This window comes from Ruditapes philippinarum, unplaced genomic scaffold (genome assembly GCF_026571515.1).
Source record: "Ruditapes philippinarum isolate M1 unplaced genomic scaffold, ASM2657151v2 ctg1810_1_1_1_1, whole genome shotgun sequence".
In the NCBI taxonomy this organism is placed as follows: Eukaryota; Metazoa; Mollusca; class Bivalvia; order Venerida; family Veneridae; genus Ruditapes; species Ruditapes philippinarum.
Genome location: NW_026864444.1, coordinates 63,863 through 85,050, shown reverse-complemented (window position 1 = coordinate 85,050; position 21,188 = coordinate 63,863). Strand labels below are relative to the sequence as shown.

Below are 21,188 nucleotides of genomic sequence, written 5' to 3'. Positions count from 1 at the left end.
ATAATACACATATTGTATCATTAGAGTGTGTGTGTGTATTTGTGTTTATTTATACTCGTCACCGGTTGCCCATATGGGCGAGTCCTCCAGGAGAGTATTAGTCATTTAAGACGTTTGAGAATAGTGCAATTACAGATACAGAAAGATGACCCAATTCCAGAAGCTTCTTTTGGTTCTTTAACGTGCCAAGTGTTTAAGCACCCATACACAGGACCTCGATTTAAAGTCTCATCCGAAAGACTGATTAGTAATTTTAGTTTGCCAGCCCGGGAATCGAACCCACAATCTCGTGATTACAAGTCTCGCGCTCTAACCGAATTAGATGTGCAGGCTGGCGTATCATTATGCCTAGGTTAAACATTTAACTGCAGTATCAAATTTCATGTAACAAGATTGGCCAGTGAAATCTTCTATAAACATCTTCGATGCGATTAAGTAACTACGAAACAGTGATTACAGACTCACAAAAAGTCACGTGTGGCTTTAACTTTAGCACCACCACAAATTTAAAACCTGAAAAAGAAAATAAGAAAACCTAGCAAAAAAACAACAAAAAAACAAATATCAGAAAAACGTACCTGTCAGCCAAAAAGATCAATAACAAGTGTACAAATTAGAAATGTATTACTCATTTATGGTATGTATATTTTGATAAAATTTAATGCTCCACGTAACATGGAGGGTTGTTAAAAATGTTGAATATCTTGCCTCTATGGCAAGTATTTTGACTTTGGTCTATTCTGAATGGTCTGTTTAGACTTTTATTGTTTTTTAAAACTCAAGAATGCGCTTCATAGAAGGTTTTTCGATTACGTTTAATTTTAAAAAAAACGAGTAGGGCATTCTTTTTATCCTAAACATTTTTCATTAAGAATTATCGGCCAATCACTTTTCTAATAAATAGTCAATCTTATTTAACTTAACTTGACAGCGAAACAAATGAGCATAATGCCACTTTAAGTATAGATTTCTTCGACTATAAATATTATCGTTTTATGTAAATTAATAAAAAATAAAATATGATGGAAGATAATTTATAATGTTTATTTGTTAAAGGCACAATTGAAATTAGGTTTTGCTACCGAAATTAAAAATACATTTTATTCACATAGCGTAAAACAGTAAAACAACCCTCGATTCACTGTTTTCATTGGCTTATATTGAAAATGACAATGCCAATGAAATGATACAACGATTAGCTGTAAAATGTTTTATCATTTTACATATACCACATTTCCCCTTGAGCTACCCTACTTTGTGACAATTTTTCCTCTCCCTAATGGTTTTCATAACCCATTTGTTTTTATCTTGATGGAAACCTTTTATCCAGATGTACGAAAACCTTAGACCATGGTACATTTATAATTGTACCATCTTTACCTAGTTTATCCTCCATAAAAATCTAAAAGTGTGTTATTGGCTAGTGGTTGTGATAGGCAATTAACCAAAAGATCTTCGTCAATTGATGATTTAATTCGTGCAAAAAAAAACTTCAACAAAACTTCAACAAGAAAATACTTAAATGTTAACCCTAAGTTTGCTAGCGGCAACATAACAAATAGATAAATCGGATTCACTGTCCGCTATGTAGTCAGTACATATTCCATTAAGATATCTAGCTTTGAAAGAGTTAAACGTTAATTTAACATTCTCATGATAAAAAACAACAAACAAGAACATTTTTAGGCATAATGAAAACCTAAATGTTTAAAAATCGCAATAATTATATTGACTGGCAGATCGTCAGATTGCAAGAGCAAAGAGTTTAAACCAATTTTGCTTATCGTATACTCTAGACTGTTTCTCGACCCAAAGGCAACCGGCCGGAAACAGACCTGGGACTATTTGTGTCAGCAAACGCATTAATTTATGGGCCATGCCATGAGAAAACCAACATAGTGCAGAATATGACTTCACCGATAAAACTTTATTTGAATCTGACGTCAAAATATGCACGCTTTTTATCAATTTACTGCGTACACAATTCCTACTTATCAATGTCAGTGCACGTCGTCTCGCTCATTTTATCTATGGCGCGTTGTGTGCAGGACAGAAATTCTCGAAATACACGTATTAATAAAATGTTATCATCAAACCATTATAGTGCATAATGCTTAAATAATAGGTAGCTCTACTTAAATTTACGAAATGAAACATTATGCCCGTCCGCTCTCGTCTAAGCAGTGAAGTGTGGCTTATTAAGAATCTATCATGCGTTCGCTTATTTGTGATAAAAAATACTAAAAGGATATACAAAATTGTAACTTAGTGAGTGGGAATAATTGTATATCCAGAAAATTGTAATTTTTTCTCACGGGCGGTCCATTTATGAAAAGTTCAAATAGGCCTTCTTTACAGAATAACTACGCATTTTTATATTGCGAGAGACCATGCGTTATCCACTTTCATAGACGAGTGAACTGGCTATATGTGACATTATTTAGCTATGATCTTTGCTAGTTTTGACATAGTTTCAAAACAAAGAATTCTAAATTTTAATTATAAGAGTTTCTGCCAATCCTGTAGTTGAAGTATAAGATAATCAATCTATTTTTCTGTTATAAAATGATGATTAAAATGTCATAATATTTCATCTGTTTATATACTATTTTATGTTAAGAACGAATACTCTAATTAAAAGCGAATCTATCCATAATGTTTGATTTTTTGTCACAGCAAAATGTTTTTACCCACAAAATTCGTGAATGATGTGTTTATAACGTCAATAAAGAGATTGTGAACATTTTCAGTACACAAACTAACGGGAATTCCATTTCTAAATACTTTATTTATTAAATAAAAATTAAATCTTATGATGTCACAGAGGCTACTGCATATTTTAGGAATTGTACATATTCCTTTTTTCCAACGCAACCAAAATGAAAACTTCTTTTGTTAAATTTGCGCTGTTATTTGTTATTTGCGCATTTAATTATTTAGACAATTATTGTCTAAACTGGTACATTTTCAAAATATTATAATAAATGTCATGTAGAAATCATACATATATTTCAAACGATTTCTCCACATTCCATTTCACTTTAGTAAACATTGTTTTTCCTGTTTGTAAAAATGAAAGTTTTTTTTTCCAAAAGACATACTAACATTACTTAAGGTGTTAGTTAAGCATAAAGTAACACATTGCTACGAAAGACCGTTAGGGCCATTTCAACGTCACGAATTCTCCATTTCAACTTCATGTATTCACGATTTCAACTTCACGAATTCACAATTTAAACTTCATGAAGTTGAAATCGTGAATTCGTGAAGTTGAAATCGGCAATTCATGAAGATGAAATCGGCAATTTATGAAGTTGAAATGTCTCCACCGGTCTTTCTTACATAGCCACCCCATCTATAATGCTGTACTTTGATTCTTATATATATGCCATTTCTAACCGAAGTGTTTTATATAAAATAATTAACTTGTTCATTACAATAACAAGTTGAAGGATTGCTGTTTATGAAAAGTACAACTTACACGTGCGCTGCATGTGTTAAATCAAAATAGATGTTTAATGGTTTTCCTTGAAAACAAATTTTCTTGTACTTTTACTTGGTTAGGTCTCATTAGAGTACAAATGGTAGATAATTTTAGAAACGTATTTATTTTAAATAATTGTTTAACATAGCCTTTCCAGGTGTTTAACTGTCTGTTATCTAGGACATAAACACTGCGTTCTTACAGTATACTTGGACACTTATATCCTGTATTTACGTAAAATGTATATAGTCTGTAAATTTATCTTTGTTAGGAAAGGATAATTTGACAGCGTCATTTGCTTGGACAGCGTCATTTGCTTAGAAAGGATAGTTTGACAGCGACCTTTGCTTGGAAAGGATAGTTTGACAACGACTTTTGCTTAGAAAGGATGGTTTGACGACACTTTTAGCTTACAAATCTTACCTTAGAAAGGATAGTTTGACGACACTATTAGCTTACAAATCTTACCTTAGAAAGGTTAGTTTGTCAGAGACCTTAGCTTAGAATAGAGAGTTCGCTGAGAAAGGATAGAATAACAACCAAGCTGTGCTTGTAAAGGATAGCTTGACAGATAGCATAATTTGATCGCGACCTTTCTTCAGAAAACACCCTATGACTGTTAGATAGTCAGAATTGTGGTTAACAATAAATAACACTGGCAAGTAGTTGATCCAACTGACTAAAAAAACTATTTGTCCCTCACTGCCGTGGGATCTCCAGTGGCTTTAGATGTTTTCATGCTAACTAGCTATCTTATTGAAGGTCAAGGTTTCATATACGGCGAAATTATATACACAGAGGGATACTTCAGGTGTACCTTAAAACTAGACAGATAATGTCATTGAATCCTCTCAATTTATAAAACTAAAAATGTCATGTCTTTGTTTCTCATTGATAACATTCGTTTTTATTCGAAAATGTCCATGCTGTTATACTGTCTCTATTGTATATATGTGTCAACGATAGGTCATTGCATATACTAGTAGCAAGTATTCAAGTATTTTCATCTATTTATTTCATTTATTAATCTTTTCTCTCTTTTTTTCGGGGGGGGGGGGGGTTTCTTTCAAATCTTTCAAATATACTGAGCATGGTTAAGTTATAAAAACAATAAGAAATGCATTGATCTTAATATTATGCAAAAATATCACGTGAGTAAATGACTTAATTAAAGGTACCATACTAAGACTTTCCGTGTGTTCCAGTGAAGTGGAGATGAAACATAAAAAATTAATTTAGAATTACTGTACATTTTCATGACAAGTAGACACTAAGTCAAATAAATGGCTTTGAATTGAAGATTGAATACTGCTCAATCTGATTAAAATTAGCACTAAATAACGCTCCGCTTTTAGATCTAACAGTGACCAATTACGAAGTTATTTCTGGTGATCTTTCACATAGCCAATCATCGGCGAGCTTTCAAAATTTTGAAAGCGATGCGGTTTCTAATTTTAACCCTGTGAAAACCAATACTGAGTAGGAAATTGTCACGATTTCGAGAACAAACTTGCCGTTGCCCATATAGCCGACAGGTAAACTGGCAAAACAATATTGCCAATTAAAAATTAACTTTATTATTTCAAGTTAATTTGTTAAAAATTACTTCAAATATTTTTTTCTAACAAAAATTAACAATTTGTTTAACTTCCACGGATAAAGTTATTTTGATATTTTTTCTAACGCCTATATAAAACCGGTTTCATTGCACGGCTAAAAATAGCTTTCTCGGGAAATCCGAATTATAAAGAAGGCGAAACATATACGGTCGTAATCAGATCTACATAACAGAAATAGGTAGATCTGAACTTTAGTCAGATTGGAATACTGCTTAACTTAACTACGTGCTAAGATTGAGGAATATGTTGCCATTTCCATTATCACTCATGAACATTCTCAATCCAACCGAATATCGATTTCTCTTTCATACTTGTATTTCACCTTTTGTTTTTGATCTGCATGGGAAATACAATACAAAAGAGGATCCGCGTTTTATTTTTGTAATAACGTTTTGAATATTTCATTTTAACTGTATAAAATGTGGCACCCTCTCGTTCAAATTAACACATACCAAGATTTTTGTGGTAAGAAGACAGTATTTTATACGGAAATAGAAAACGATTGTTTGAGCAATCAGGTATTCGTGCGATATGATAAAGAAAAATGAGTATCGTCTCGCAAGAAACATTTTATGTATGGGTTTCTTACTAGAATGAGTGTTTTCTACACTATCCAATATAATAATAAAATATTGATCATAACAGTTACGAGAGATAATAAAACTGGACCATCTTTTTCACGACGAAGGTCACAAAAAATCACGTTGTGTATTATCAAGTATTATAACATAAAATTTGATTGTATAACGTATAGTTGTCGATTGGTTTATGGCAAAACGGCATGTAATGTAGGTAGAAGTAAATATTCGTTACACAGATTAGCAAAGCAAATTCCAAGTTTAAACGGAGTGACATATTTCACAAGAAATCAAAAGACTTAATTATTCATAGACCTTCTGTAGTTGTAGTTGTTTTATAACTGAGTTCTTCACGATGACTCTTTTTGTCATACAATTCCTATCTTATAGGTTCTTAACATATACTCTGGATGAAATCACAATAATGATAAACATGTGTGTTTGAGTTGTAACTCAATACTTATTGTTTTATCTGTCTTTTTCAATTAGTAAGTGGTTTTGAAATGGAGACGAAAAACATCGGATACGTACAAGAGTCATACTTTCAATATTTCAATATTCATACTTACAAAGAAATCTTGTAATACAACACAGTAATCTAAATTATGAAGACAATGTCCACGATAGAGTAGGCGGAGACAGTTCTTGATTATATTTGTTTAGATCTTTTTTATGTAATATGTAATTGTGTATTTTGAAAAATTACTTTAAACCAGGAAGAAAAACTTAGCAATTTTGTTCTTCTGATAAAGGGAAGTAAATTTGTTAACATATGTTAGGTAAATTTTAGTAGTTATCCGTCTTTATGAAACATGACTTTTAGAAGCACGGAAATGTGGTCATTGTTTAGCTACACTATTAATACGAGGTATAGTCAAAAAGTTCCCGGACTGGTCTGTTTAAAAAGATTATTGACGTCCGATTGTCATGAAATTTACCATGAAGGTATTTTTAACTAATTTGAGTAGCAACATGTTTGAAAAAAATCAATTTAGTAAATATTTGGAAGTTATTTTTCACATGAAACACGCCGCAACCCGTTTGCGGAGCATTTCAGAATTAATTTGATTTTTCTAGAAGTGAATAATACCCTTTCATGAATGTCTCAAAATTCTGGCGCCAGAACTTCGTGATTTTTGTACGTGACGTCAGCTGAACGTTACTAGTAAACAACTGCAAATATTTAGCGTGATCGGATGACGTATCGCCATTTTGTGCACGATTATTCAAGCCACGTGAAAATTTCTATACGAAAAAATGTCAACCTCAGAAAAACGTACGGAGCAGCGGGCAGTAATAAAATTCTGTGCGATGTCTGGAATGACTCCGACTGATTCCTGGAAGTTTTTGAATCAGAAGGAGGGTGTTCATAATTGTTCTAGGACACCTGTGTTTGAATGGCACACGCGTTTTAGGGAAGCTCAGACGGAAATTACCGATAGTGCACGAAGCGGAAGACCGGATAACGATCAGCGCTCAATTCAAGATGTGAAGGACGTCATCGCCAAAGATCGGAGAAAGTCGATTGATGATATCGCAGACACCGTCGGGCTTTGTCATGGAACTGTTCATAAGATAGTGACGAAGGATTTCAACATGAATAAGGTATGCGCCCGCTGGGTACCTAGGTTACTTACAGATGAAAGCAAAGCAACCCGTGTAGACGCTTCCCGAGAATTTTTACGGCGATATGATAGAGACGGCGAACAATTCCTAAGGCGCATTATCACTACGGATGAGACGTGGGTTAACTTTTATGACCCGGACAGTAAACGAGAGTCGATGGTGTGGAAGCGACCTTCATCACCTCCCCCCAAGTAGGTGAAAACCTGCAAGTCGGCGAAGAAAGTTATGTATATTTTCTCATGGATAGCCAGGGTATGCTGTTGCAACATGCGGTGCCAAGATCGGCGACAGTCAACCAAGAGTACTATCAAAAGGTAAGCATTAATTATGTCGCATGAAATGTTTTTACTAAATTTCTATGTTTATTTATATGTAAGGTGAAAAGTATATAACAAAAAGTGAAAGAAACAAATTTTTATAATTTGCCGCATTTGTGGTAGTTTCAAATAAAATGAATTTGTTATTAACAGGTTGGTGCGGAGGGATCTAACGAACGCTATCAGGAAAAAGCGAGCAGGGTGCAACATCGAAAATTTAATTTTTCATCAAGATAATGCTCCAGCACACCGCGCAGACAAGACACTCCTTATTATTGACTTCTTAGGATATGAGCGGCTACGTCATCCCCCTTATAGCCCCGATCTCGCCCCCTTAGACTTTTGTGTTTTCCCTAGACTGAAAGCTGATTTGAGGGGTCGGAGGTTTGATACAGAAGATGAGATCAAATATGCTGTGAGGTCCGCAATAAGAAGTTATGCAGACATTTACCGGAAGTGGGTACAGCGGCACAGGAAGTGTATTGAACACAATGGGGACTATTTTGAAAAAGCATGAACGTGACGGTAAGCTGTTTATGGAATATAAACGTCACCTGAACGTCGTTAGCGTCGTCGACGTCGCCGAAGTGCTCCGTACGTGACATAGTGTGTAACTTTAACGGGGTGTTAAATATGTGTAACATTTATGAAAATCATTGACTCTTATATATTCATGCAGCGATTTCTCTAAATTGTAATGTGATATATGTCATTATAAAAACATACACAAAATAACAAAGTAATCGTAAGAGTCCGAGAACTTTTTGACTATACCTCGTACATATACAGATTCCCTGATAATATAAATATGTCGATAAACTATTCCGTTAGAAGACATGGAATTGTGGATTATTTTAATTAAGATAATCCTTGTCCATGGTGTTAATAACTCTACCTACTATGTAATTAAGTATGTCAACTAAACATAATACTTTCATATTATACATCTTTACTCATTTTCTAAACCATAATCCACGGGAAGACCTAATCTACTTTTCGTATACACTTTTCGTTAAGGTTTTCTAGCTGGGGGCACTGTGGTGACAAGGATGAGAAAATAACATTATATAAATGAATGTAAAAACTCACCAAACCATCTGTTTATAAATATCATATAATATAATTAATAAACCGCCGTATTACAATGTTCTCCTAACGAATATTTATATAATCGCATTTCAAAATTATATTATAAATGTAATGTGAAAATTTTAAAACTGTATCATATCACATGTTTCCCTTCTTTTAGTTTTACACTGTTCTTCTTGATATATTTGTATGATTATGCATAATTGTAAGATTGTATGTATGACTTTCAAATAAATGGGGTTCCACATTTGTGGACCCCCGAAGCTAAATAAAAATCATGAAAACAAAAGTGATGAGTCATGCATTTATACACATGTATTAATATGTTTGCATTTCAATCCAAAGATGTAGTCACTTCCGTCCAATTAGACCTGACAACTGGGAGATCGCAGTTGAATTTGTTGCTACCATGTTTAGAACATGATTAGATTGACATCGACAACCAGATCCAATAAAGCCACACCCTTTTTTTCCATACTCTAAAGGAGCACTCCTTGCACATCGTCCTAATCCGTCAATGAACGGTGCTGTGTCCTTGCAGATTGCTCTCCCGGCAACGACGGCTTTCTGGCAAAGCTGTCCATTAACACTACAAGCAATACTGACGACAACAAGAAGTATTAGAGTGAAACTTTTATTTCTGTGAAGTGGGTAGCAAATCATGCTCCTGTTCTTACCAGTCTGGAAATAATAAATTTGCTGTCACTATGTTGTTTAAACTTGCTTAAAATCAAAAAAGATAAAAAAAAGTGTAAAGTTGTTAACACTAAATTGAATAATAATGAAAGAACATCTGTTGTTTCACAATAGAAAAAGAAAATCGTGGGTATAAATTAGTATGAAATACCATTTTTGCGAAAGAAAACTTAAAATGATACATACATGTTTCCGCACAACAAACGTAACCGTTGCAATAATTTTCAATTGTTTCATAAATAGAACCGTATATTGTTGATAAATCCGTTCATATGAATCAAACGTTAATGACGTCATAAGCGATTTCAACATTTTCTCCATATCTTATCATGAATGTCAAGACAAATGTCAAATCCTCTACAATGTTATCTGAATTTTACATTTTAGACTTACCATTCTTTCTGATATCAAACATGATAAGATAATTATTTCAGTGCAAGGGAAAAACATGTCCCAGATATAGAAAATAAAGATCAACAAGGAAGAGTGGCACAACACAGGACTACCAGAAAGCAACCCAGCAGAACACCAAACAGGACAGGGTACACGTGCAAAACTCGAACGAGATAAACATTCATAATGGATAGTGTTGACAACTTGATTTCGGAAAATTCAACAGGAATGTACCTGAGGCTGCAATTTGTGAATATTTCATCGTCTTCTTTATCTATTTTCTCATTATTTTTGTCTGTAAATGACATTGTTACAACGGGTATTACTTTAAAAATGTTATTAAATGAAGTGTACAGTATTTGTCTAAAATCGGCTCAATCCTGATATGAATCAATTCTTGCACTAAACATTGGTACAATTGATAACTCGCATAAACGACAAATGACGTTCAAATAACATCACATTATGAAAATATTCGTTTAAAACGTTTAAAATGACGGGCAATTTTAGTTTGATTTTGTGTCAGATTTAAAATAAATTTCCGGTAATTTTTGACAATTGTTATGTTTTTATAAATACTTTGGTTCGTAATCAAATTTCAACGTACCTCGCGTTTTGTGTCGGCTGCTGAACTTAACACTCAATGCTTCCAATTCCAGATTTTTAAGCGTTTATAAATCTTAAGAAAACATTGAGAACATTTTAATAAACAAGGTGTTTTCCGTATTATCCAGGTTTTTTCCCCCGAGAAATCTTTATTTTAATTGTATTTACATGTATTTATATTCGTATTTGTTTCGATTACTATCAGATAGCGAATTTGTAATGTTTACCTTGTCATCTGACAGTGATCGATATTTGGTTCCGAAAAATCACGGAGCATACACAACATTTCACAACGGACCCCAACTATACAGTTTTTCTAACAGTCTTATTTTCATACTCCGTAAACTGGCCAAATTTTCTACAGTTGACCTAAAGTTTTATTATGCCAAACGCAATTTTTGGTCATTTCTGTGCCATGTGCAATATGAAAATATTACTTCCGTAATTGTTTTGGTAAAATGAATTACGCATATATGTTATACTATTAAATATTTATTATGGTAATGCGTGGTTAGAAAACAAACATAACTGTACTCGTATAATGCGAATGTAATTAATGTTTTTATGGAAATGATATTACAAAAGAAATTGTGGAAACAAGTTCTCTTCTAATATTAATTAAACCTTAAGAATTATTTCAATCCCCGGTATTGTCATTCTTTTGTAAGTAAATCTTCGGCAATAAAAGAGTTCAAGAATTTCTGCATCAAGATAATGTAATTTCATTTCTTATCTTACTCTTACAATTGTAAATACTACAAGTAACAAGAAATAAGAAACTGAGCAAAATGCAGTAAAATGCGTCTAGATGAAAAGTGTTAGAACTGTATCAAGTAAGTAAATGTTACATTAGTAAGTAAAGTTTAAGCACGTCCTTTCAAATGATTTCTCTGTATCAAACTTTATGTATATAATCCGCCATCTACCATCGAGGACAAATCCATGTCAGCGTCGCCGAACAAACACCTTGTCCGTCTCTGTCAGATCGACCTGTAATCACACGATTCAATCCAATGTATATGTCCTCATTGATTCCTTGTCTGTCTGCTTGACCATTCAGAGCATACAGGCAGTTGTCACATACATATTCATCAAATCCTTGGTCGTTCATGATTCGAATGTATTGGTTGCTGACATAAATGGTCATGTGATTGACATTTTGTCCCATAGCGTTCTGAAAAGTTTTGAATGCACCTACCGAATTGCATTTATCGTTGTGATAAAGTCGAACTGCAGAAAAAACGCCTTCAGCCTCTGCATCATTTATCTGTGTGTTGTAATCACCCCCTTAAAGTTTTACAAAACACAGGTGAATAAATAATTACAATGAATTGGATGTAACTTTAACGATTACATTTGAAAGGGTAACATAAACGTTAGAGTATAGAAACGACAATCTCAAATTTCAATTATGCATACAAATAAAATAACATTTCTATTATGTTAAAGGATAGTTAACTTTCAAAATAGTGATGATACCTCATTCATACTCATAGCCGAGATATATTTGTCAAATAATGTTGGATCAATAAAGTCTTCTCATGCAGAACATTTATGCTTATAATAACAAAATGGCGACTTGAATCGAATTGAAATGCCATACATGTTTAATGTTTTATTAATTAAATCTACTTACTGTACCCATCGTTTGTTCTGCTGTCTCCTATATTAAACCCCCAACCTGATCGTGTACCAGAACTAAGTGTCAGATCTATTTTCAACATACGTCTACCACATAATGGTCTTCTTAAGCAGTAGTCACATGGTTCCTTTGTAAACGTCTCAAAGTTTATCTGTGATTTAAGTAAAATTGTCATAGTTTTACCATATGCGTCAAATCTGACTAAAATACATCGCTACGAGGAATAATGGAAAAGATTTTTAACGTTTCTATTACTATAGTGTTCCGTATTTACATATTTACCTTAAGAAGTGCTCTTTTTTTACAATCACCAATTTTGCCTGTTTGTGATGTTGGCTGTTGAAGGATTTGAACACCTGCTGCGGTATTGATTCCATTAGAAGGAGCATTGTTTGTTAAATCGACATGAGTGAATCCATGTTCACAGCACTGTAACGTCGAAAGGAACGGTACGTAAGGTCTACAAATGGACAACGGTCTGTATCTTGCACCGTCAGGAATTTGTAATCTCTTCTCTTGTCCAGACTCTTTAAGGAAGATATATGTATTGTATTTTCTTAAATATTTCATAGCATTATTGCAGTAAAGATGTCTATTTAAATATTAAATTGTGCCTTTTTATTACAATTAGTAATTGATTCAACATGATACCTAATTTCGTTCTTTACTACAATTTGATAACATTCTTAACCGAGCTGACCATTATTCTAAAATGTGCACACACCATAGGCAAACGTGCTTCTGCTTAAGCCTGGGCTAGGATAAGTGGACTGTAGTTTGCACCGGACATATCCAGGTTTACATTTCTATGAACGACTTAACAAACCAGTTCTACCTAATCATGATTTTTCTTCTTTATGTTCAATCCCGATGTTTTCCAAAGCATTTTCTTTAAATCAAATTTACGATTGACAATTTAAAATATGTTTTAGATCAGTGTTTGATATGTTTCATGAATTACTATATCATCAGTAACATTTAAAAAACATTATTTTTTGAACTGTAATATTTTTTGACACGGGTATTAAAAGAAAATCCCGTCAACATTTTAAAGATAAATAATGCTTAACTTCAATATTTGAAAATAGTGATAATTGGTATACGGTCGATTATTAAATTAAAACAAGCGGGGGTTTCAAGCACGCACAAAATGGCTGCGGAGGAATTGTCTGTTTAGATCTGCAGAGTTGTTGAAATGAAAGGGGAAGCGTTACAACACGATTATACGATTATACCATTACGTCCGTACTAGTAGTATTCGTTTTATACTGTGACAGAACGGATACGCTTCAGCCAATATCGCAATGTGCCAGGAATAACGCAGAATATAAAACATTATAGACATCAGACCAAGTCTAACCAAAATAAAACAGCATACGCGTGACCTTGCTTTAATGTCCTGCTGGGACATAGAAAAAAGGGGGGATGTAGAAAAAGGCTACGTCTGTCCGTCTGTCCGTACAAACCCAGACGTACTTAAGTGACTTGGAGAACAATGGATAACAGTAAATTTGCTTTGATCTTTTTCATTCCGTTTTTACTTGTGTGTCTTTATTCAAGCATTGTGTGACTAAAAATGGCTAAAAAAGATCAAAGGAAAAGTCACATAAGTACCATTTCGTAAGTACTTCCGTCTTTCCGTCACACTTTCGTGTCCGATTCATAACTTTGTCATTTATCAAAGGAATTTGAAATAACTTGGCACAAACGTTTGTTATGATAAGACGATGTGTCATGCGCAACAACCGGTCATCTACCTCTAAGATCAAGGTCACACTTGGAGGTCAAAGATTAACATAGTCTGTTATATGGTATATTTTTATATCCAGTCTATAACTTTTTTATAGATCAAGGGATTTTAGAAATACTTTGCACAAATAATCACAATAATAAGAAGATATGTCAGGCGCAAAACATGGGTCCCTACCTCGAAGGTCACACTTAGAGATCAAAGGTGAACATAGTTTGCTATAGGATATATTTTGTGTCCGATCTATATCTTCTTCATACTTCAAGGGATTTTGAAAATACTCGGCACAAATAGTAACAATAATAAAACGATATGTCATGCACAACACCTGCACAAAGCTTAACATGATAGATTTTAAAATTCCGTGTTTCATTTAATTTCTTTAATGAATTTATTGTTGCATTTGCAGATCTAGCATTGATCATAATTTTGGACTGAAAGTCCTGAGATCCATGCCTTAATCTTTTAAAATAGCACAATTTTGTGCTTCATATTAAACTTTCCCTGAGTCGGGAACAATGTTACATCAGGTTTAATAAAACTGTTATATTATCAAAAATAAAAATACCATGGAAAAGTTTTACACTGTCAGATCAAATGGAGGACTCTATGGTGAATTCTTAAGCGCTGAACTTCAGGTCAATGAAAACAGCTTACAGACCAAATTTGGAGTAAATCAAACTTAAAGTGACCAAGTTATGCTCTGGGCAAGCCTATTAAATAAGAAAATTAAAAAGGGCAAAAACCCCAAAAATCATGAAGTGCAGAGTACAAGTTCTTGTGCACTGCACTTCTCCTCAATGAGATCTATCATCCTATGAAGTTTCAAATCAATAGCTTTTAAAGTGTAGGATTATTGACCTGGACAAAAATAAAGTATTATAATTAGCAAATGGCAATAACGATAAAATCATGTAGTACAGAGTACCGGTACTTGTGTATTGCACTTTTTCCCAATCAGATCTATCAAGCTATGAAGTTTCAAGTTCATAGCTTTTATAGTTTAGATGAAATGGCCGGGGAAAAATAAAGTAAGAAAATAAACACAGAAAATTAACTAAAAATCATGGAGTATCGGTTCAATGAGATCTATCATCCTTGAAGTTTCATGTCCATAGCTCTTACAGTTTAGGAGAAATGACCCGGACAAAAATGAAATATGAAAATTAACAAAGGGCAATAAATCAAAAAATAAGAAGGGCAGAGTACCAGTTTTTAAGCACTGCACTTCTCTCCAATAAGATAGTTGCAAGTCCATTACTTTTATACGGAGATAAGAAAACATTGTATTTGAAAAATATATAAATTAAGATGTTTTGAAACAAAGCCAGAATATAAAAATAAGTCATGAATTGTGAAGCTGGTGTATGTGAATGTGTTTATGTACTTGTTTTTTTTAATTGACGACCCGCAAAATAAATCGTGTCATTCCGCAGTAAATCATGCGTCTAATTCAAAATCAGACATAAAAGACTCGACTGCTTTGCAGCCGAACAAACATCTTTTGAGTAATTGCATCTTGCCAGTCTTTTAAGTTAACGAAAAGAACCGTGAACACAATAGGAAGGGTACACAGAACTGATACGGTGTAAATGTCTTACCTACGGTAAGATACTAAACGTTTAAACAAATTGTTATTGAATGCTTGGAATTGTTGACTAAGTTTATTCCAATATGACGAGTATAAAATAAATTCATACAGTACCTTATTAATATAAATGTTCTTATTATTGTGGTTGTAGAAACTGCAAGTTTAAAATGTCTGTTGACATTAATTTGGATTTGTTTTTAATTGTACATCAGTAGGCATTCTTAAATTGTTGTTGAATGTGAGTCATATGTTTAATCATATATTTTCCGAAACATACTTCAGATGTATTCTTATACAAGATACAAAAAAAGACAAAAGAACATTTACTGTTCCACCTAGAATGCGTGTGCATTTAAATGTATGTTAAGAAATAATTAATTGACAACTGTTTTTTTGTATACAACTCATCAAGATATATTAACTTTGTGCAATAAAAAGTTATAAATGCAAGTTAATAATTTTGTCTTTCTTCCCTAAACCATGCACCTAATAGTTGAAGTTTGTAGCTTTTTATCAAATTACTTGAGAAATTTGAAATGAAATTCTAGAATTTGCAAAAAGAAGAGGTTTTTAAGTTTCAATAATTCGTCATGATAGTAAGAAAAACTTGAGAATTACCTTTGCTCGCTGCAACGACACTCACAGCAAATATGATTGTGATGATAACGTAGTTAAACTGGTTCATCGCCATTGTATCTTTATGTAACAGTTCGTCTTTTATGTAACAGTTCGTCTGTAAATATATTTAATCATAATTTATTTTTTCATTTATTTATTTTTCACTATATAGTTCAAAATATCCCAGTTAGCTCAAGAGCGTTGGGCAGAGAATCGGGCGACACGGGTTCGATTCAAGGACGATGCAGAATTTTTCGTTCTTATTGATCATGAAAACCTTCCTAAGGTCATTCGCACTGTACCTCTGCTCTCGCAAAAGTGAATGCAACTAAGACAGATACACAGAAACAATGCGGTGGCTGAATTATGCTCTAGAAAATTTGAAATTGCTTATTGCCGTTATTCAGAGGGTAATTGTCCAACTCAACCACTATACTTATCTAACATTTTTTAACAGTTGAAAGTCTAGGTCCAAGGTATTCATTTATTAGTTGTACTATTAAAGAAAGTAACAAAGTTCTACAAATAATTATGAAAGAATTATACATTAGACGATGTGCATGACTGGTTATATTCTTGACTAGATTAAGCCTTCAAATGTTGTAAGGGAATTGATATATTAAGAGATTCTCAGAGAATTCAAATGAACATTTTCGATGCGATTAAACAACTACGTAAGAGTGAAATCATCATTTGCTTTAACTTTACGTCAATCAAACAATGTGTTTTGAGTAATAATACAGGTAATGAATGAATAAGCATCATTAATTATTTTTTATCTAGTAAAATGTCCGATTTAGAAAATAAGAAAACTTGGCAAAAAAATGAAAAACAAATGTAAGAGAAACGTACCTGTCAGCCAAAAAGATCAGCAATAAGTGTCCAAATTAGACGAAAGAACTCTCATACTCATTTGTGATCTGTATATTTTGTTAAATTTTAATGCTCCACATAACAAGGAGGGTTGTATAAAAATCCATGGCGAGTATTTTTACCTTCGCTTATCCTGAATTTTCAGTTTGGACTCGTATCTTTTTAATTATTCTGCAGCTCTTTTCAGAAAAAATCGTACGACAAATAAAATCTTACGATAAGTCTCCTTTTCACAAAATATTTTAAGAAAATCTTAAAGACATTTTCGGGGAGTTTTAACATAGCCATTAAAGAAAATTAAACCTACACAATAGAATTTCTTTAAACTTGGCATGCTCGTTTTTTAGTTATCTGCCCCTGAATTTGACAGTTTTGCTTGATTTAAGTGCAGAAAATTCATCATGAAGGTAAACAATACCTTATTTTCTTCTTATTTTCATGAAGCTTACTTCCGTTTGAGTAAATGTATTTATGTATCTCACAGATCCTTCTTTGAAGTAAGATAATGTTTAATTTTATTATGTAATTATAGGTATTTATTGGCTAAATAATGCAAAATTTAATTACAATTATGGTACCTGATATTATAGAAACAAAACTACATGTTGACGTATTTTATATTTGACAAGATCAAATAATATACTTCAATATACTTTCAAAATAATTTGGCAAACTTTATAAACAGTCCCTAATTTTGGTACATTTTTATGATAGTTTCAATAAGGAATAATAGGGAAATGGTCAAACATTTTGAGTTGAAACAATCATTTTGCTAACTGAATGCTATTATTTGTTTCCTAATAATGATCAGTAGGAAAAGCATTTTTCTTAATGATGATATTATAAATAGTTAAGAGTTTCTTCATTTCTGAAAAAAGAGCCCTTCTAATAGCCAAGCGTTAGTGAATAAAAATTCCATAACTCGAAAATCACACGGTGGATGTTGTAAAAGTGTGCATACAGGTGTTCTTTAAGGCATTTAACTGACACATTTTTTCAATTTTACAGTGCTTACTTGTGGTTAGAATCATACGAGGGGTGTTAAAATATGAATGTAAGTAGGCCAATATCTCGCTTTTAACCACGTTTTGCACGAACTATGTATATGTATCGTATAGATTGTTGTGTAAGCTCTCACTTGATGTAACACATGTGTGAATCAGTTTAGTCTAGCTTTGACAATAGCTCGATTTACGCTATATTCTCGTGTATACTAAAGCTAAATTTGTTGGGAAAAGGTCTTCAATCACTGACCAAATACGGTCCTATCAAGAACCGCTGTATTCTTGGTATACAGGCGAAAGACATATTTAATGAAATATGTCGTGTTTATGGGAACATATAACTTTCTTTTTCATCTGAAACACGGTGGTGTAAGAAAATTAAAAGTACCTCATGCACGCCGTCCAAAAACCGCAATTTCGCCAAAAATGGTTGAAAAAAGTAAAGAAATTTGATTGCTACTTATGCAAGATTTACAACTAGGTATGTATCTAAATGCGTTGGTATCTCTGTAGGAGCCACTCATACAATTCTGAGACGTCATTTAAAAATAAGAAGGATAAGTGTCAGATGGATACCCCATCTCCTTTCAAAAGAGCAAAACCTTGAATCTCCAAACAATTGTTGAAACAGTTCCAAAAATACAACAATCGATCTTTCGCAAATATCATCACTAGCGATGAGACGTGGGTTTATTTTTATGAGTCAAAGAGAAAGATACATAAATAAAATATGGTCAAAAATCTTGCAAAGCAAAACGCACCATGAGCGTCAAAAATGTCATGTATGTAATTTTCTTTACCAATCAAGATCCTATTCAAAGATGCTATTCAAATTGCTGTACTAAAGGGTAAATCTGTGAAGCTCCTTCATAAATTAAAGAAATATTTCAAAACTCGTCCACCCGCAATTTGTCTCCATGGTTGTTGCATCGAAATGCTTCGACGCACAAAGTGGCCATTGTACAAGCATTACTGAAACAGGAAAAGGTTGTCGAGCTACCTCATCTTCCCTATTGCCAGATTTTGCCCCTTGTGACTTTTTTCCTATTGCCGTGTCTACGTGTCTAAAAACACATTGCTTGAAGAAAATATCAAACGCGAAAAAATCTCGGTTCGGCTATTTTCCAGTATCTGGACAGTATACCTCTCAAAGATTATAAAAAGCATTAAAAATTGGATTTAAAGACTTAAACTTAAACTTTTTATATCACATGGTGGTGAGTATTTTAAAGGACTGAGATAATTATTGTGGCACTGTTTGTTAACCACTTTTAAAAATTGACAGTTGCATCCATATTTGAACATCCCTTGTACCTTAAATATAAAAATATTATCTTTATCTATTGTAAAGTATTGAATTAGGAGGACATTGCATGTTGTCTTAAATGAACAATGCTTTGAATAATTGCAATGTTATTTACCATTTGAAACTCAAAACATAGCCAGATATCTTCATTGTAATCAAAATGTTTAACATTCTTCTTTTCTTATCTTTCTTTTCAACAAACCTAAACATAAGATATAATCAAGGAAAATATCGCTTTAAAATGATCTGTATGACGTTAAAACTGACACAAAATATTACATGAAACAATAAGGTATGGTAAACATACCGTGCATGTAAGATTTATCACGCGATCAGTTAGGTCTCTTAAAAGTAACAATTGCGCATTATATCAACATTAGAGAATATTTGTTTTAACAATTCTTCCCCAACTTTACTCTTTCAAATTTCATCCAATATATATTTTAGTTATATTATTACACTGTTAAAACTAATGCCTTACTAGTTCAGCTAAATTTGATTATAAGTTAACAAAATGTAATAAATGTGTACTAGTAATTTGACTTATTTGATACTTCTGAAAAGATGGTTTTAATAAATTGGATTTATATCATTACTTTGATTTCGATGAGGATTATAAGCATTGTAACATTGGGTATTCAACACATAGACCTACTTAATCTTACAAAATAGGAATCCATGGCTCTGTTGAGAGGCCAAATATTTTGTTTACTAATCCTTAATAAAATCCGATAAGGTGGTATAAATTGAAATCTTAAGGTAGTTCAAACATTGCCTCCGTACAATATTCATTATGTATATTCAAGTTAATAACCACGATAAATATTTCTTGATATAATTGCTTCCCGCTAATATACCCAAGGAATGCATTGTATTTTCTTGTATGTGCTTTTACTTTCACAACCTTTGGCTTCATAACATCAGATCCCCTTTGAAAATTCCATTTTAATTTAGTTTCGCCCATCCATGAACAGCCTCAATCAAACCGAGCCTGCAATATTTTCAATTTTGCCGGGTTGGAATTTCTTTAGGGATTCTGTTTTTCTCGATTTGATTGATGCACAGTATCAAAATAGGTAAAAGCATATTCGATATAGACATCGTAAGCATACCTGTGATATCACTTAGCAGCTATGTATCTGTACATCTATCTACGCCAAAACCCTTGATTTTACATGTCATTTTTGAAAGTTTACTCGTTTAAAAATCTGTTTATTTTATACGCATGTGCGTTTGGCATATCGGCAGGTGTTCGATTACATTACCAACATGTAAAATCCGCATTCTTCATATTTCTTAATACCTAGGCAATAAAGTTGTAAACTTTGATTCTAAAACACTCTGACCCATATAATGGTTATCAATTTATCAGTTTGAATCATTTTTGTTTTTTTTTAATTGTAATAACATGATTGTGTTCAAAACATAATTATTTCAAACTTTTCATTACCTGATTTTTTAAACCGGAGGCAGGTTTAGTGCATGCACATCTATAGCAAATGAAAGTTACTACAGACGTTTCTTGCTGTAAGATTTATCGTAAGTGAAGGCGTTATATAAATATAAAATTTTAACTTACAATTTGTTTTATGAAAATGACTTAAGATTTGACTTTCGATTATAGTATGTCAAAAACTTACAGATATTTTGTGAAAATGTCTGCAGGGCTGCATTTCATAGAAAGTCCTAAGTCTGAAGTCAGTCTTTAGATAAATGTCCTAACTTACGTCTTTTATGTTATAACACCAGTTTCTTTACAATAATGTAGATGAATATTAACGTATTCATATTAAGGCAAATGTCATTGTGTTTCTTTTTTTCTCAGGTGAAAATATTTAATAAATGTCTAAAGTAAGAAATGTTTACTTTCCTAAATCAGCACTTAATTTAGTCTAATGGCCTCGAAATTAAGATATGCTTATAATTTTCTGTGCAATGCAGCTTTGACCTAAATATGATTTAAAACATTGGTCTTAAAATCGTTGTTTATACATTC

The 21,188-nt window shown here is 32.7% G+C and overlaps 3 protein-coding genes across 3 annotated transcripts; 1 reads left to right on the top strand and 2 right to left on the bottom strand.

Moving 5' to 3' along the window:
- Window positions 1-6,938: 6,938 nt before the first annotated feature.
- LOC132725569 (histone-lysine N-methyltransferase SETMAR-like) lies at window positions 6,939-8,141 on the top strand. The gene is made up of 2 exons (XM_060710704.1): window positions 6,939-7,498; window positions 7,778-8,141. Exons 1-2 carry the CDS (start codon window positions 6,939-6,941, stop codon window positions 8,139-8,141), a joined length of 924 nt encoding a protein of 307 aa, XP_060566687.1.
- An 862-nt stretch (window positions 8,142-9,003) lies between these two features.
- On the bottom strand, window positions 9,004-9,884 carry LOC132725577 (uncharacterized). The gene is made up of 2 exons (XM_060710713.1): window positions 9,596-9,884; window positions 9,004-9,394 (listed from the first exon to the last, which is right to left on the bottom strand). The coding sequence occupies exons 1-2, from the start codon at window positions 9,728-9,730 to the stop codon at window positions 9,065-9,067; spliced, it is 465 nt and encodes a 154-aa protein (XP_060566696.1). The 5' UTR covers window positions 9,731-9,884; the 3' UTR covers window positions 9,004-9,064.
- A 1,010-nt stretch (window positions 9,885-10,894) lies between these two features.
- Window positions 10,895-16,122, bottom strand: LOC132725573 (uncharacterized). The gene is made up of 4 exons (XM_060710709.1): window positions 16,010-16,122; window positions 12,333-12,577; window positions 12,045-12,201; window positions 10,895-11,695 (listed from the first exon to the last, which is right to left on the bottom strand). The coding sequence occupies exons 1-4, from the start codon at window positions 16,080-16,082 to the stop codon at window positions 11,331-11,333; spliced, it is 840 nt and encodes a 279-aa protein (XP_060566692.1). The 5' UTR covers window positions 16,083-16,122; the 3' UTR covers window positions 10,895-11,330.
- Between the last annotated feature and the right edge of the window lie 5,066 nt (window positions 16,123-21,188).

Bases quoted from the DNA above. Each gene is read 5' to 3' on its own strand.
- LOC132725569 (XM_060710704.1), top strand. From the start codon at position 6,939: ATGTCAACCTCAGAAAAACGTACGGAGCAGCGGGCAGTAATAAAATTC. The intron at 7,499-7,777 runs GTAGGTGAAAAC...TGTTATTAACAG, and splicing joins CCTTCATCACCTCCCCCCAA to GTTGGTGCGGAGGGATCTAA.
- LOC132725577 (XM_060710713.1), bottom strand. From the start codon at position 9,730: ATGGAGAAAATGTTGAAATCGCTTATGACGTCATTAACGTTTGATTCA. The intron at 9,395-9,595 runs GTATGTATCATT...TATTATTTCCAG, and splicing joins CGTTTGTTGTGCGGAAACAT to ACTGGTAAGAACAGGAGCAT.
- LOC132725573 (XM_060710709.1), bottom strand. From the start codon at position 16,082: ATGGCGATGAACCAGTTTAACTACGTTATCATCACAATCATATTTGCT. The intron at 12,202-12,332 runs GTAAATATGTAA...CTTAAATCACAG, and splicing joins AAAAAAGAGCACTTCTTAAG to ATAAACTTTGAGACGTTTAC. The intron at 11,696-12,044 runs GTAAGTAGATTT...TAAAACTTTAAG, and splicing joins CAGAACAAACGATGGGTACA to GGGGTGATTACAACACACAG.